The sequence below is a fragment of the Bombus pascuorum genome, chromosome 2, assembly GCF_905332965.1.
Source record: "Bombus pascuorum chromosome 2, iyBomPasc1.1, whole genome shotgun sequence".
Lineage (NCBI taxonomy): Eukaryota > Metazoa > Arthropoda > Insecta > Hymenoptera > Apidae > Bombus > Bombus pascuorum.
The window spans coordinates 13,794,407-13,807,764 of NC_083489.1; the positions used below are offsets into that span (position 1 = coordinate 13,794,407).

At 33.8% G+C, this 13,358-nt stretch overlaps 1 protein-coding gene and 1 long non-coding RNA gene across 2 annotated transcripts in view; one reads left to right on the top strand and one right to left on the bottom strand.

The window, feature by feature from the left end:
- The first annotated feature begins 64 nt into the window (after positions 1 to 64).
- LOC132916619 (carboxyl-terminal PDZ ligand of neuronal nitric oxide synthase protein) overlaps positions 65 to 13,358 on the top strand; it is a 39,107-nt gene continuing 25,813 nt past the window's right edge. Inside the window, exons 1-2 of the mRNA XM_060976754.1 lie at positions 65 to 1,260; positions 9,873 to 10,020. Of these exons, the coding sequence (XP_060832737.1) occupies positions 9,913 to 10,020 (108 nt within the window). The 5' untranslated portion in view covers positions 65 to 1,260; positions 9,873 to 9,912. The remainder of the gene's footprint in view (positions 1,261 to 9,872; positions 10,021 to 13,358) is intronic.
- LOC132916324 (uncharacterized) lies at positions 4,166 to 5,010 on the bottom strand. The gene is made up of 2 exons (XR_009660072.1): positions 4,879 to 5,010; positions 4,166 to 4,539 (listed from the first exon to the last, which is right to left on the bottom strand). It is a non-coding gene; the product is annotated as an uncharacterized LOC132916324 (long non-coding RNA).

Below are 13,358 nucleotides of genomic sequence, written 5' to 3' on the forward strand. Positions count from 1 at the left end.
TACTCCACGATCGCATTCCCGCTTCGTACTCGAGAAGTCGAGAGTAATATTCAAGCCAGCCGGTTTTCAGTGTGATGCCGGTTGCGTTGACGGTGGGGGTGATTTGCACGCTCCTCGGAGGGCTGTACGAACCACGATTATACACAGCGGGCACGGTGTATATTCAAAGCGCGCGCTTGTTCCTTGGGACAGAACAACGAAAACTAGAATAAGAACAATGTGAGTGTTATGAAGAACTATTAGACCTCCAAAATATTCATCGATAACCAATTCCATAGAAATTACCAAGAAACGAGAGATACAATGTGGTGAGTCGAACATGGTGTATGAAAGGTACCACTCGACGTTATTAAAAGACGATGCGAAAGTAGTGGTGCGATTCGAATGATATTCTGTCCTCATCCCTTCCTCGTTATCTCGCGTGCATTTACAGCGAACTTATGCATCGTCGTTTCCTTTCTCTGAGCCCCGTTCGAGTTAGCACGCGGTTTCATACCTCTGTTCGCGTCATACCAAAGAGACTTAAAAGTTCTGGCGTTCACCGTGAAAAGAAGAGAGGAATTTAGTCCTTAACTGTTATCCGTGGGTCATGTAGGTGACCACAATAAGTTACATTTCTTAATATTAAAATATACATATATTATATTTTTACTCGATATTGTATACTTTTATGCAAGAAAAATCATTAATTATTTTCATCATCTTAGATATAAAATATTAAATAAAATAAGATACTTTGAAAATAAGTAAAACTTTACTACAACGATATACATAGTTGAGGGTTAAGAGGAATGAGGGAGAAGAAGTAAAACAAAGAAGAAAGAAAAAGCAGACGAGAGAAGAGATGGTAGGAATGGATGCTAGTGGCACGTAAGATATACACGTAGAATGATCAAGTGGTTGTATTGCGTGGAATAAGACCACGAACGACATAAAGGTGTTCCCGTGGGACGTCTGGTGGGTTACGGTGACCGAGTCACTCTGTCATCTGTTTCCAAGAAGAGAGAGGTCGGCGATCTGTTGTGTGTGTTAGTGTACGATCGCGCGGCATGGGGCATCGGTGTTGGTCCTTCACGAACGGCGGGACCTGAATGTGTGCATATTTCTCCTGGCTGACTGGCCTGCCTTCCATCGTTAAGCTGCATTCACAAAGGGAGCCGATTTTCGGGCAAGGACCGTGTCTCGGTCGTTCTTGCCGAGAACGCGAATCGAATTGGTTAATGAGGACTATCCGGCTTCGACCGTCCAATCAGCTAACAGGTAACATTTTTATGCATGGGTATATTGTGGCGTCTTGTTCTAGCTATCTTATCATTAGCCTGCGGATTTTTAAACAAAAATGCATAAAACGTATATGATATAGAAAAATATATAAAACATCCGAAGAATAATATTCTTTATAATATTTAATTTAAGAAAATCAAATTTCTGCGTAGACCCTACGTTTTTGAGTTTTTAATTGTATCCATGAAAATATGAAGTTGCATAAAAATCCGCAGTCTACTTATTGTATCATAAAATTGTATTATTATAATGCTTTATTAATAGAAAGTGATATAAGTTTCGTTATTTGTATTTAATATAGAAAAAATGAAAGGATTGTAACTTTATTTACTAACTGAAAAAAGTGATTTATTACATTAAGTAAATATAACCAATAATGATATAGAAATAAGTATGGAAAATATCAAAGTATCTTCCTTTAATGGGGAAAATTCTCCGTACACTATCTGTTTATACATTAAACGACGTAATAAGTTGGTGGATTTTGTTTTATATTATTGATTTTATTTGTTCTATGAACAAAGCTTTACAGTCATGCTTTAGAGTAATGTTTCTTTAATTGGTCACAGGTGAGGATTTATGTGATCAATAATTATTGGTACAAGTATATTTTTATCGATGTACTTAGTTACAAATTGAACGCCTTAATACTGTATTCGCAAACTTTATTTATTTCCTAAACCATGTTTCTCGTTAATTGGCCACAAGTGACGACTTATGTGGCCAATTGTCCAGATAGGTATGTCTTTATTGATTTGATTTGTAATTATAAATCGAACGAACTAATAATATATTGGCGAACTTCATTTGTTTTCTAAACAAAGATTTAGAGTAGTAAGTGTCTCGTTAGTTCACTACATGTAGGGAGGAACATAGATAGCCAGTTCACAACATACTACTGTACATTATACATAACATACTAAATTAGGTTAGATTTTCTCATAGATCGTTTTCGTCGCGTCGGTTTTGTTTTCAGCTTTCGTTTCTGCGGCGTACACCCAATGAGAAGCTGTATATCGGGATGCCGCGGTGTAAATCACGAAAACCGATGGATTTCGTACTGAAATTAACGACTCGTGCGAAAGTAGCGGGATACATGCTCACAGGCCGTAAAACGCGTTCAATAGCACGTGGGGTGGCTAAATGAGATTATGAGATCCTTCACTTTGACTCAGTTTCCAATGAGTCTCCACAACCTGTGAGCTCGGGCAATATTTATAAACAGTGTACGTTGAGTGATAGGTAGAAATTATATAATTTATAATCTTTCGTCGGGAAAATAATTTTTTATAATTATGATACACTAACATATCTAATATTCTTTGCGGTACATCTTCCTCTTTTTTTATGAATTCGCAGTTGTTATTTAAAATCTTGATTCATAAAACAGAAAGACCTTGATTCTTTTAATAGAAGTTTAGTATAGAACTGAAATTGATTCTTTTACAATCTCCCAAATTTAAGACATTTTTTAAAAATGGAAAATAAATTTTCCTTACATTTATTATAATCTATTATTACAGTCAAATATGTATTATAATAATTTTAAATAATTAATTATATTATTATTACCAATATTATTGTTATTCTATAACCGCAGGAAATTTAAGCACAAGACTTGATTTTACCATAGGAATTGTCTTTTCGTATAATTTGTCGTGGCTATTTTGAAAAAGTAATGAAAAGCTGTCGTAATTGTGCGTCAATGTAGAAATCAAGGAATTAGACGGGAAGATCGCGTTAAGGCGCGTTTCCTTCTCAGATTCTATTCACGATGGATGTCGCATTACAAACAGATCAGAGAGACGGATCGTGAAATGAGTATGCGGCGCGCGTTTACCGTTCCATAGTTATTGCCACCATAGGTGGACGCAGGTTGTAGCTACAAAAACCTTCTCTTTGTTTGATCGAGCTCGTGTGAACGCCACCTTAACTCAAGTGTACAGAAAAGTTGCTTGCATCCTCTGGCGGTATTTGAACTCTGCGTTTAGACGCAATCGCCTATCCCTTTAATAATCGACTCTCTCAGGATTTTTACTGTGTAATTTTTTATGCACGACCGATAATATAGGCGTATTTAATCCATTCCAAGAGATTAACTACTGTATTCATTTTATACCCGTCGGCGAGTGTTTGCTATACCAAAGAATTCGTTTTTAAATATTTTATACACGATTAAATTTTGATCATTGACATTTTTTTTGTTTGTATATTTCTTAAGGAAGATTTACGTATAGTGACTGTATTCTTGTTCACTTAGTATTCTTTTTAGTAGTTTAAAAATTTTTTAATCTCTTTTCTTTCAAGATATTAGTATCTTCTTTTAATTCCAATTTTCTTTCTCTCTCAATATCTTAACATATATTTTTTTAATCAAATATTGCTGAATATACTAAACTTGACTAACTTCTTTGAATTTATTTCTTTTATACTTATTTTTACGTATAAGGTCAACGGGTTTGCTTTCATATATTAATTCCGTTTTTCGCAATCAATATGCTCAAGTCTAGCTTATTAAAAATAAATCGAACAGTACTTAATGATTTTCCATGCCTATAACGAACCTGTAACTTTCTAGGAATTATTTATGTGCATTAAATGTTCATTCACGGCAGATGTTCGCTATGATACCAAGAAAGAGTATGGGCATTGAATGCAAATTGTGTTTTCTTCGTAAAGCAATTCAGATTTCTTGAATAGAAGCATGTCTAATTTCAACTGATAGAGATACCAGCAATGAAAATTAAACATTACGGTTTTGTGTACTTATACAGCTTTGTGTTCCTACGATCATAGTTAACAAATCTTAAGTAGTATCTTAAACAGAAGAATATAAATTAACAAATTTTAATAAATGTATAGATAAAAAAAAATTTAGTAATATTTAATAAATTTTGAAATTTATTTATTCTTTTTTTATCTGTAGAATCTGAGTAGGCATTCCATTTAGCAAATATTGTATCGAGTTCCAATCGTTTCCCTCTAAGGAATAAGCTTAGCCACTCTTTTTCCAGGAAATATTACTTTCTGGTCTGCGATAATGTCAGAAACATTACTGTTCTTTTTCTTCGTCGCTCATGATTCCATGGATATCAGTTGGCGTTAAAACGGATGTAATAAAATTGCTTCCTATTCCGCCTTTTATCCATACTTGTTATTCATAAAACCTTTTCTTTTCACATTTTTCATAGCATGGTTGAAATACCTTCGAGGAAGCAGGAAATACTTCTCTTCTACATTCCAATATTTCAGGTCCTATAAATATACCAAAATAACATATTACATTTATGGAAAGAAAATAAAATAAGAATACATAAAGAAACACTAGCGCCATCTACTTTAACGTAATTATTGCCTCTATAGCATTTTTCCCTCACTTTAGCAGTTTACTTTGTAATAGCATTCTACACGCGTTTCATTAATGCAATAAGATACTTTGATCAATTAGCTTTTTCATGCTTCACAGATTCGGTTAAGGAATCAAGTATACATGTGGGTATATATGTACATGTTCCGCAACGGTCATGGAAAGATACGAAGGCGGATAAAGCCGCAGCTGCCGCATGGTGTAACAAAATCGCTGGATGACCTTACTGCGTGGTCCGAGAATTCGTTTGCGAATGGACCCGGTGAACCGATCGTCGTGAATTCTAGTTCGAAGAATAAATCCAGCTACGACTTGTCCTTCTGATATAAGGTTCCCATCTATCGTCTCTTCTTTACCTTTGCTCTCTCGCATCTTCGTTCTAATCCCCCTCCATCTTGTACCCATGGTTTCCAAGGCTTCCTATAACGGGTGTGATCAAAGAATTATCATCATACAGAGTGAATCATTGAAGTACTTAAACGCTTACCACAGGAAACTTTTGTGATTATATTATACGTGTTATATAAAAGATTTTGGAACTTCATTAGCAATGTAATGAGTAATGAAATGTATGTAAATGTTACGAGATATTCACTGTATATATAAGTATATTTAGCAAAAAGTTAGTATACAGTATGAATAGTCATCGTAAATAAGTAATAAGTGTTAAAGATAGTTTTATCGAATATTGAGGCTAGTGTAGGGATAAAAATAATGCAGATAACCTAGAATTTTTTTTTATTTCTTTTATCTAATAATATTGTACGAGAAAGCTTTAACGAATCTGTTTAACTTTTTTGATTCCTCTTTTGCAGTCAATTCTTCCATTTCGATTCACACGTGACATCTATAAGTTCTGCATATGTGTTTCTCTTACTTGTTGAAATGAATCATGTTAGACATGAATCACAAATCGATCGATATATTCATTCCCTTTCGCCATCTTCTTTAATTTCCCTGTTATCCTTCTGGTATTACATTTCATATTTGTCAATTCTTATATCTATATTATATTGTTGTATATGTATTTTAATTAGGAGTACTCAGGACAGATTAAAGCGTTTGAAATAATCTTTGAAGGACAGTCGACTTTTATAAAGATATTAGGAGGAGGTTAAAAATGTTAAAATGAAATAACTTTAAGTAAATATGAAATAAAATTTATTTTGTAATAGGTCATATTGAAAATTTTATAATATGCATTTTTAAGATACCATTGCTTCCTTAATTTTTCTTAAGATAATTCACTCGTTATATTTGTAATATGAAATGTGTTTTTCTTGAATAACGAGAAATACAAGGAATGTAACTCTCCACTAATTCGTGTCTGATTTTAGTATATTATTTTATATAATATTTTCGTTATCTTCAGCCGTAAGTTAAATGCAACACACTGCACGTGCCAGCGAATGTAATTCGTGCAGAAGAGTTGAAGTCGAAAGTAATTCTGTTTTCGTAAGGGACTAATGGAATCACCGTCACGATAAAATCTTGCCAAGTACGATTGATATAGAAGACTTCTCTGCCTTTTTCGCTCTTCTCCCTGTTCCTTTCTTTTTCTATCTCATTTACTCTGTAAAGTAAAGTTGTTTCGCCCCTCGAGGTTTTATTTCTCGAATCTCACGCAAGAGGATCTTAGAATTTCTCGCAACCCTCCAACATACTGTAATTTTCATGAACTCTGTGTATCCTTTTTGCTTAAGCTGCGCTGCGTTGTTAAAAGGTTGGGGTTGTTCGGAATACAAGTGTGCGGTTTACATTTATTAAAGGTTTATTAAGGGAGAATATACGGAGGGTTCGAGTGTAAACTACTGAAATTGGATTTATTGGCGTTTTCGATGTGTTCTACACACACACACACACACACACACACACACACACACACACACACACACACACACACACACACACACACACACACACACACACACACACACACACACACACATCTATACATAAAAGTTTTTCATGGTAAATATTCAGATACTTTTATGAACCACTGTATAAGGATTATTGTTAAGGGCTTCTACTTCTTTTCTATTGTTAATATATAAATAATGTAACACTTAGCTACCCGACAATATTTTGGTATTTGAATTTCAGAATCTTTTAGACCCAATTTTTAATTTTATAAATTAAAAAATTTTCGTTTTTTCAGTAGAGGATGATTTTCATGCCTTACATGCTACGTGCATAGTTTCCTTAGAGGTTAACAATCTTTTACTTCTAGGCGACTTAAATTTAACAAAAGAAAATCGTGTTCTTAAATACGCACCATTTTTCTCCCCTTGAAAGGGTTTTTCAATGAAGACTGAGATTAATCTTGACAAGTTTTGTTGCGTTTCAAGAATGATCTTATTGTTAGAAGTTGAGAGAGACGAGATAGGAGAGGCAATTTATTGCTCAACGATATTTTTTTTTAATAAAGTAACTTTTGATTTTGAGATAACATCATTACAAAAATTAATCTTTTACGCTCGAAAGGCTCTCTAACAGTATCATTGAAAATTAAATAATAAATAATAAAAAGTTCTCATTACAGTAACATAGTTAACCTATAATCCATTCCAATCGATCTAGGTTAGGTATTTATTTTACACCAATCTAATAATACCAAAACATACGAGGGTTATACACTCTCATTATACATAAATAATGCAGAATTCTCCTCATAATAATACAAATACAAGGAACGTAAATCAATTTTTTAATCAATCAATGACGACATAAATATTAATCTTTTACACTTGAAAGCTTTTCTAAGTTAAGTAACAAATGATAAAAAATTAGCATCACAGTAACATACTTAACCTATATCCGTTCCATTCGATCTAAGTTAGGAATTTATTTCCCATCAACCTAACAATACCAAAACACGTGCATACAGATTAAAAAAAATTCGAGGGTTAGCTTTTACGATAAAGGACCGACCACCTGGTACTTCTCCACCATGAATGAGAGAGGACGAATCGGTGGGATTCGTGCATTGAACGCGGGCACAGGAAATCGGCGCTTATTCTCGGCCTCGATGCTATCTTGAGGCTTCGACGAGCCTTTTTGTTCGACCTGGTACACAGCTCGATCAGAAAACGTCAGCCGTGCGTCAGCTATGCTCACGACTGACCTTGAACGCGGTACCAGTTGCAGCACGTGGATGTACAGGTTCGATCTTTCTTTCTTTTTGAAATCCCAGGCCTTAAATAGAGATTATATGTACTATTTTCAGAAAGTAATCAAGGCTCGATAACGTGGAAAGAATAAAAGTACGGTGAAGGCTTACAGTGGTGAGCAATCTGATATACTCAAGGTGAATTTATCAAGGTGATTTATTGCGGCTAGATTATTATGGTGGAGCACCTGGCGCGATGTTGGCAGGTTTAGATTTAAGAATGGAAAATAGAAAGAGTTTAGTTACTTATGTACAACTATTTATTTTGTTCTTTTAATTTAGTAACCTGGCTGTAGTATTTGAATTTTTATTTTCTAATCTTACTCTTGTTTGAATTCTCATGTCGTGAAGGTTGGGTTAATTATGACTCATGCTGGTATTTCACATTTCAATTTGCTATTGCACTTTTATTGCAAATGTATGTAGATTATAAAACTTAAATTATTAGAAATCACAGGATTATAAAAGCTATAGCAGTTATATTGGGAAATAAAAAGAATAAAGTATAGTGTCCGGTTAAAGTATAGTATGTCTTTTCGGCGGTATTTTAGGCTACTAAAGTCGAAGATGGGCGTCATTTTTTACGGAAATGAACTGTGTTAGAAATTCGGCCTTATGAACATATGGACGACAAAAATCTTCGCTGTAGAAATCCGCGTAAGACCGTGATCATACAGAGCGGCAAAACAACAACTTACTGTTCTTTGTATGATCACGGTTTAACGATCGCGGCCGGAAAATAAAAAATAACTCGAACCTAATTCAATACTCACGAGTCAAATGTATACGCAATATTACACCTTATTACACCTTATTTCTGTGAAGGACGACTCTTATTTTCGGTTTCAACGATCTCGAAAACCTCTAAAAAGTGTCATTTTGGCCGAATATTTTGCAGTCCGGATACTGTACAATACTCTCCATATTATCACTTCAAAGTAAACATTTGACGTTGAAATGTGGAATGATCCTAGTCATAACCAGTTGAGAGTCGAAGGTTGACCCACATTTTTTATTCTAGGTTAGATTATTCTTGTCGTCAGTCGAACTAATCTATTCGAAATATAGTCGAAAACCTATCTCATCCATGAATTTTTACCTTTAAATCGAATATCAGAGAGATTAATAGGATGGTGGCTACGTACAAATCTTCCGACATCGATTTCCTATCCAAGCTTAGTCAGTTTCCTGTCCGTTAGTCAGCAGGCTGAAAATCTGTGACTCGGTGGTCGCAAACTTTCCTGCTTCCGTAGGCTATGATAAATGTCTGGTATCTCATGTATACAGATTTTCATATAAATACACATGATATGACGTAATATAGTTCTTCTGCTCACCTTCCCTTTTATTTCAAACTTATACTAAAGTTTGTTTTTCTAAAAATCAGGAAGTTCTTTGGAAAATTTTTTGGTAGGGCAGTTACGACAGATTAGAAGAATTTCAAAGATTATAGTACAATTAATCCACAAGACTTACAACGAAACGTGGTAATTCATTGCATATCACCAAATTATTATATTATTTTATTAGTATACCATTATATTGAAACTAAATAATCTATTTGTAATTACCACATTTCAAGTTAACAATTAATAGATTGTAATTGATTACCGCTTCTTTTTCTTGGAAACTAAATTCCGGTTCTAGAAGATTACTAAAGAGCCTTCCAAATCTATATTTTTCATAAAATGCGTTTCATAAAGTTTCATTTAATTAAAAGTTACCTATTTAACATGTCTAAAATGGAAAACATAATCGCCGAAAAAGAATCCAACAGCAGTAGGTCGTAAGCAACAGCGTCTCCAAATTATTTTTTTTTATAATCGTTTGGACAGCAGGTTTTAAGTCGTGAAAAATATGTACGTGAGAGAACAATGTTTCTCGACTTAATCTTAGTCTCTAAACGTAGGAAGATAAAGAGTGTGCTAAAATAAGAAGGAAAAGGCGAAAATGATCATGACACGGTTAACAGGATCTTTATTTTTTTCAATAAAAATTTTATGAGTGAAGGAACGATGATGTCAAACGATAATATTTGATGTAATGTTTCAGCGAGACTGGACGAGCATAATCGAATGAAGCTGGGCCAAGCATGCCCTCTAAGAAGCAATACAATCTCGTGCATAATGACGAGTACGACACGAGGATACCACTGCATAGTGAGGAGGCGTTCCACCGTGGAATTGTCTTCCACGCCAAGGTAATCAAACATTAAACGCTTTCCGATTTTCACAGCCAGCGGCTGCCCACCGCCCAAACGAGAACTTGCGAGCCGTTGAGCTTCTCCCACTCGTATTCGCATCCCCAGGCAAATTCCAGGTCCCCACGTGACTCTAAAGAAACTGGTATATTACGTGTATAACGTTTCATTATAAATTTCGTTAAGAATTATGATAATGTATCGAGGTTTATGGATTTTAAAAAGTAAAATAGTATAATTTTCACCACTCTTGAATTATTGAAATTTGTGAATGTTCGAAAGATTTGATATCCAGGAGAGCAATTCTGAGATCACAGGAATTCGAAGAATATGAAGTTGTAGAATTTGTGTTAGAACAATTCAGTATCGTGGAACTTTAGGTTGGAAAATTCTAGGATTATGTAGTTTGGATCAGATCTAAATCTTGATTTAAGAAATATTAGGATGATAGAACTTAAATTTACTACTATAAGATTTTGTGAAGACAATTATATCCCTCGATTTTGAGTTTTCTGATTCGGGAATACGTAATATCGTGATACTACCAGTTGAGTTTCATCATTTTGTAGTTACTTATCTGTCTTACGTTATTTGACTCTAGAAAGGTTTCTTTCTGGTCGTAGAATCTTAGGTTAGCGCCACCTGAGTTATTCGTTCGTATAGATTATAGATCACGTTTATCATATCCTATCAAATAAGAATTCTTGACATAACCTTCCCTGTAGATACTATATATGTCGAGGTCTTAAAATCGATCAGCAGACGAAGTTTACATTTTAAACCCTTCGAATGTAGAACTCCTAGAAACTCGATAAGATAAAAATCATAACCTCATGTAGCATACCAAAGCTTAGTTTAATCTTTATTGAAAACCACAAATCATTATATGCAACCCTGGAATTCACTATATTCATTATTATTGTTAGTGGATGTTTTAATTTAAGACCTCGCTATATCGGGAAGGCTACTGTATCACGTCACATAACCTTAAAGGACATTCGTATCGGCTTTCACAATTTTAGACATCCTTTGTATCGAATATCTCATAGTGTAAAACTTTCCTTTCTCAATTTACCACTTCTAAGATTGAAACTGTTCAATTACTCACAATACCTGTAACTACGATTTTAAATTACGGATATAATTAAGGGTGTATTTCAATTTGTACCTCCATTATTCACATCGTAAAAGCTCGAGTGTTCAATGAGAACACAGCGTGGTCCAGTCACGCGCCAACGATCTTTCCATTTTAAGTGAGTTCCGAGAAAATCGTAGCAAAGGTAGTAACAGTAACCAATTTTATCGTGTCAATAAGGCGTAATTTCTGGAGGGAGGCCGTGTTGTCTTCTGAATACTAGCGGTTGTTACAACTATAACATCGGAAGGGGACAATTATTTCGCGGGAGGCAAACGTTAAACCTTCGAAACATGATCGGCGAAGAAAAGTGCTGAAATGAGAATGGAAACAACAGCTGTCTAACGGATATTTGGATTATGTCCCGCGATCGTAGAATATACAAAACGGTAAAATTTTATGGTCTTCTATTTGTTTCTTTATCAAACAGAGCGCGAATATTTTGGTTTTTTATTTCGGTTGGAACTATTAATTGTGATGATTTTTGTTATCAGGATATTTTTGTTAATACTGGTAATATTCGTTTATATATAATATTGAGTAAATTTTGTCATAGTACATTTGGAAGAATAATGTATGTATTTCATATGAAAATTGAATAAAGTATAGATTCATAAATTTTGATTTTAGATTAATAAAGTTTGGTTGTCAGGATAAAATTTTTTTAAATATTGATCGCAATATTTCTTATTTTTAATATTGTGGAAATTTTATTGTAGCATTTGGTACAATAATTCACGTATTTTATAGTATATCAAAATTAAATAAATTAAGGATTCATAAATTTTGTTAGATACTATTAGGTCGTCCGAAAAGTTTCTTTCGTTTTATAAGGAAATAATGGATGCACAACAGTTTGCGTTTTATATTATTTTATCGAATTACGTATGATCCATTTTGTTCTACCAAGATAAAGATTACAACGTTGGACAGATTAGGTTTCATGTTTGTATAAAGATGCGTTGTTGTAAAAGACGTGTCTGTTAAAGAAAGACACTTTTAGGACAATCTAATACAATTTTTTTGTAATATATAATTTAGTTTTTGGGCTTGCAGTTTATAGTAATGTAGCTATATCATGTGAGTGACTGAAGTTCCGTTCTCTGGTGCTTTCCAATTGTACCATGAAGCCATTCACGTTGGTCCCGCTTTCCCGAAATACTTGACGAGTGACGCTGTAATTTACTGCACAATTCGGGCCGTTCGAATGGCCGCATAAAACCGCAAGTGTTTCCAAGAAACTGAAAAGTGTATCATTCCGTTACGCCGTTACGGAAGCGGTTAATCTGTTTGTTGAGAATATACGGGGTGATTTCCAAAAACCAAGTCGCTGAAACAACCACCAGTATCATAATTTTCATAGAATAGTTGAAACAATTAAAAAATAATCTAAATAAGAATATTACATGTCTGGATTTTCAATATTCGTGAAATGTAAATTAATATTGAATTCTTTTCTTATTTTTTAAAACATTGTTACTGTTTCTTCCATTAATAGTTGCATCTCAAGAATAGGGTGCGCAACCATTACAAATTTGTTAATAAATTTTTCTTTTAAAAGTTTTATATTGCTGAAATAAAAATTGAGATACGCATAGTATAATAGAGACTCTATATATATTATATTTTGGCTTATAAGTATAGTGTCTTTATATAAATATCATTCTAAAACATATTTATTCAATTTTAAAATAATTAATCCAATCATAGAAAAAAATACCTATTTTATTAATCAATATATATCAAGGCCCATTTGGGTTTATAAACATAGTATATGTAGATTATATACTACTACATTCTCTTAACACACAAATCGCTCCCAATACGCCTGCGCTTCATTTCAATGTATCCCTCACCAGTCACGTGACTACTCCCGCTCGCAGCACGAAAAATGACATTGATCAAATGCAGGTAACTACTGTATTAATAATTCATATAAAAAAATCATTATGTACAATTAATAATAGTCTTAGCGACAGGTGATAGAACTAAAAATCAATATTTATTCACTTCTTCGAACAGTACACGGTTATGAAACAATCTATAACCTCTATAAATTATCGGCAACTGTAAAAAAAAAGTGAAGAAACTTAGGTGTTTAATCGATGACTACCTACTGATTGCAACAATCGCGACAATAACGCGACAAAGCGAATATTTTTGGTTGCGGTACAGCAGGGAGAAACAGGACTGTGACGTCATT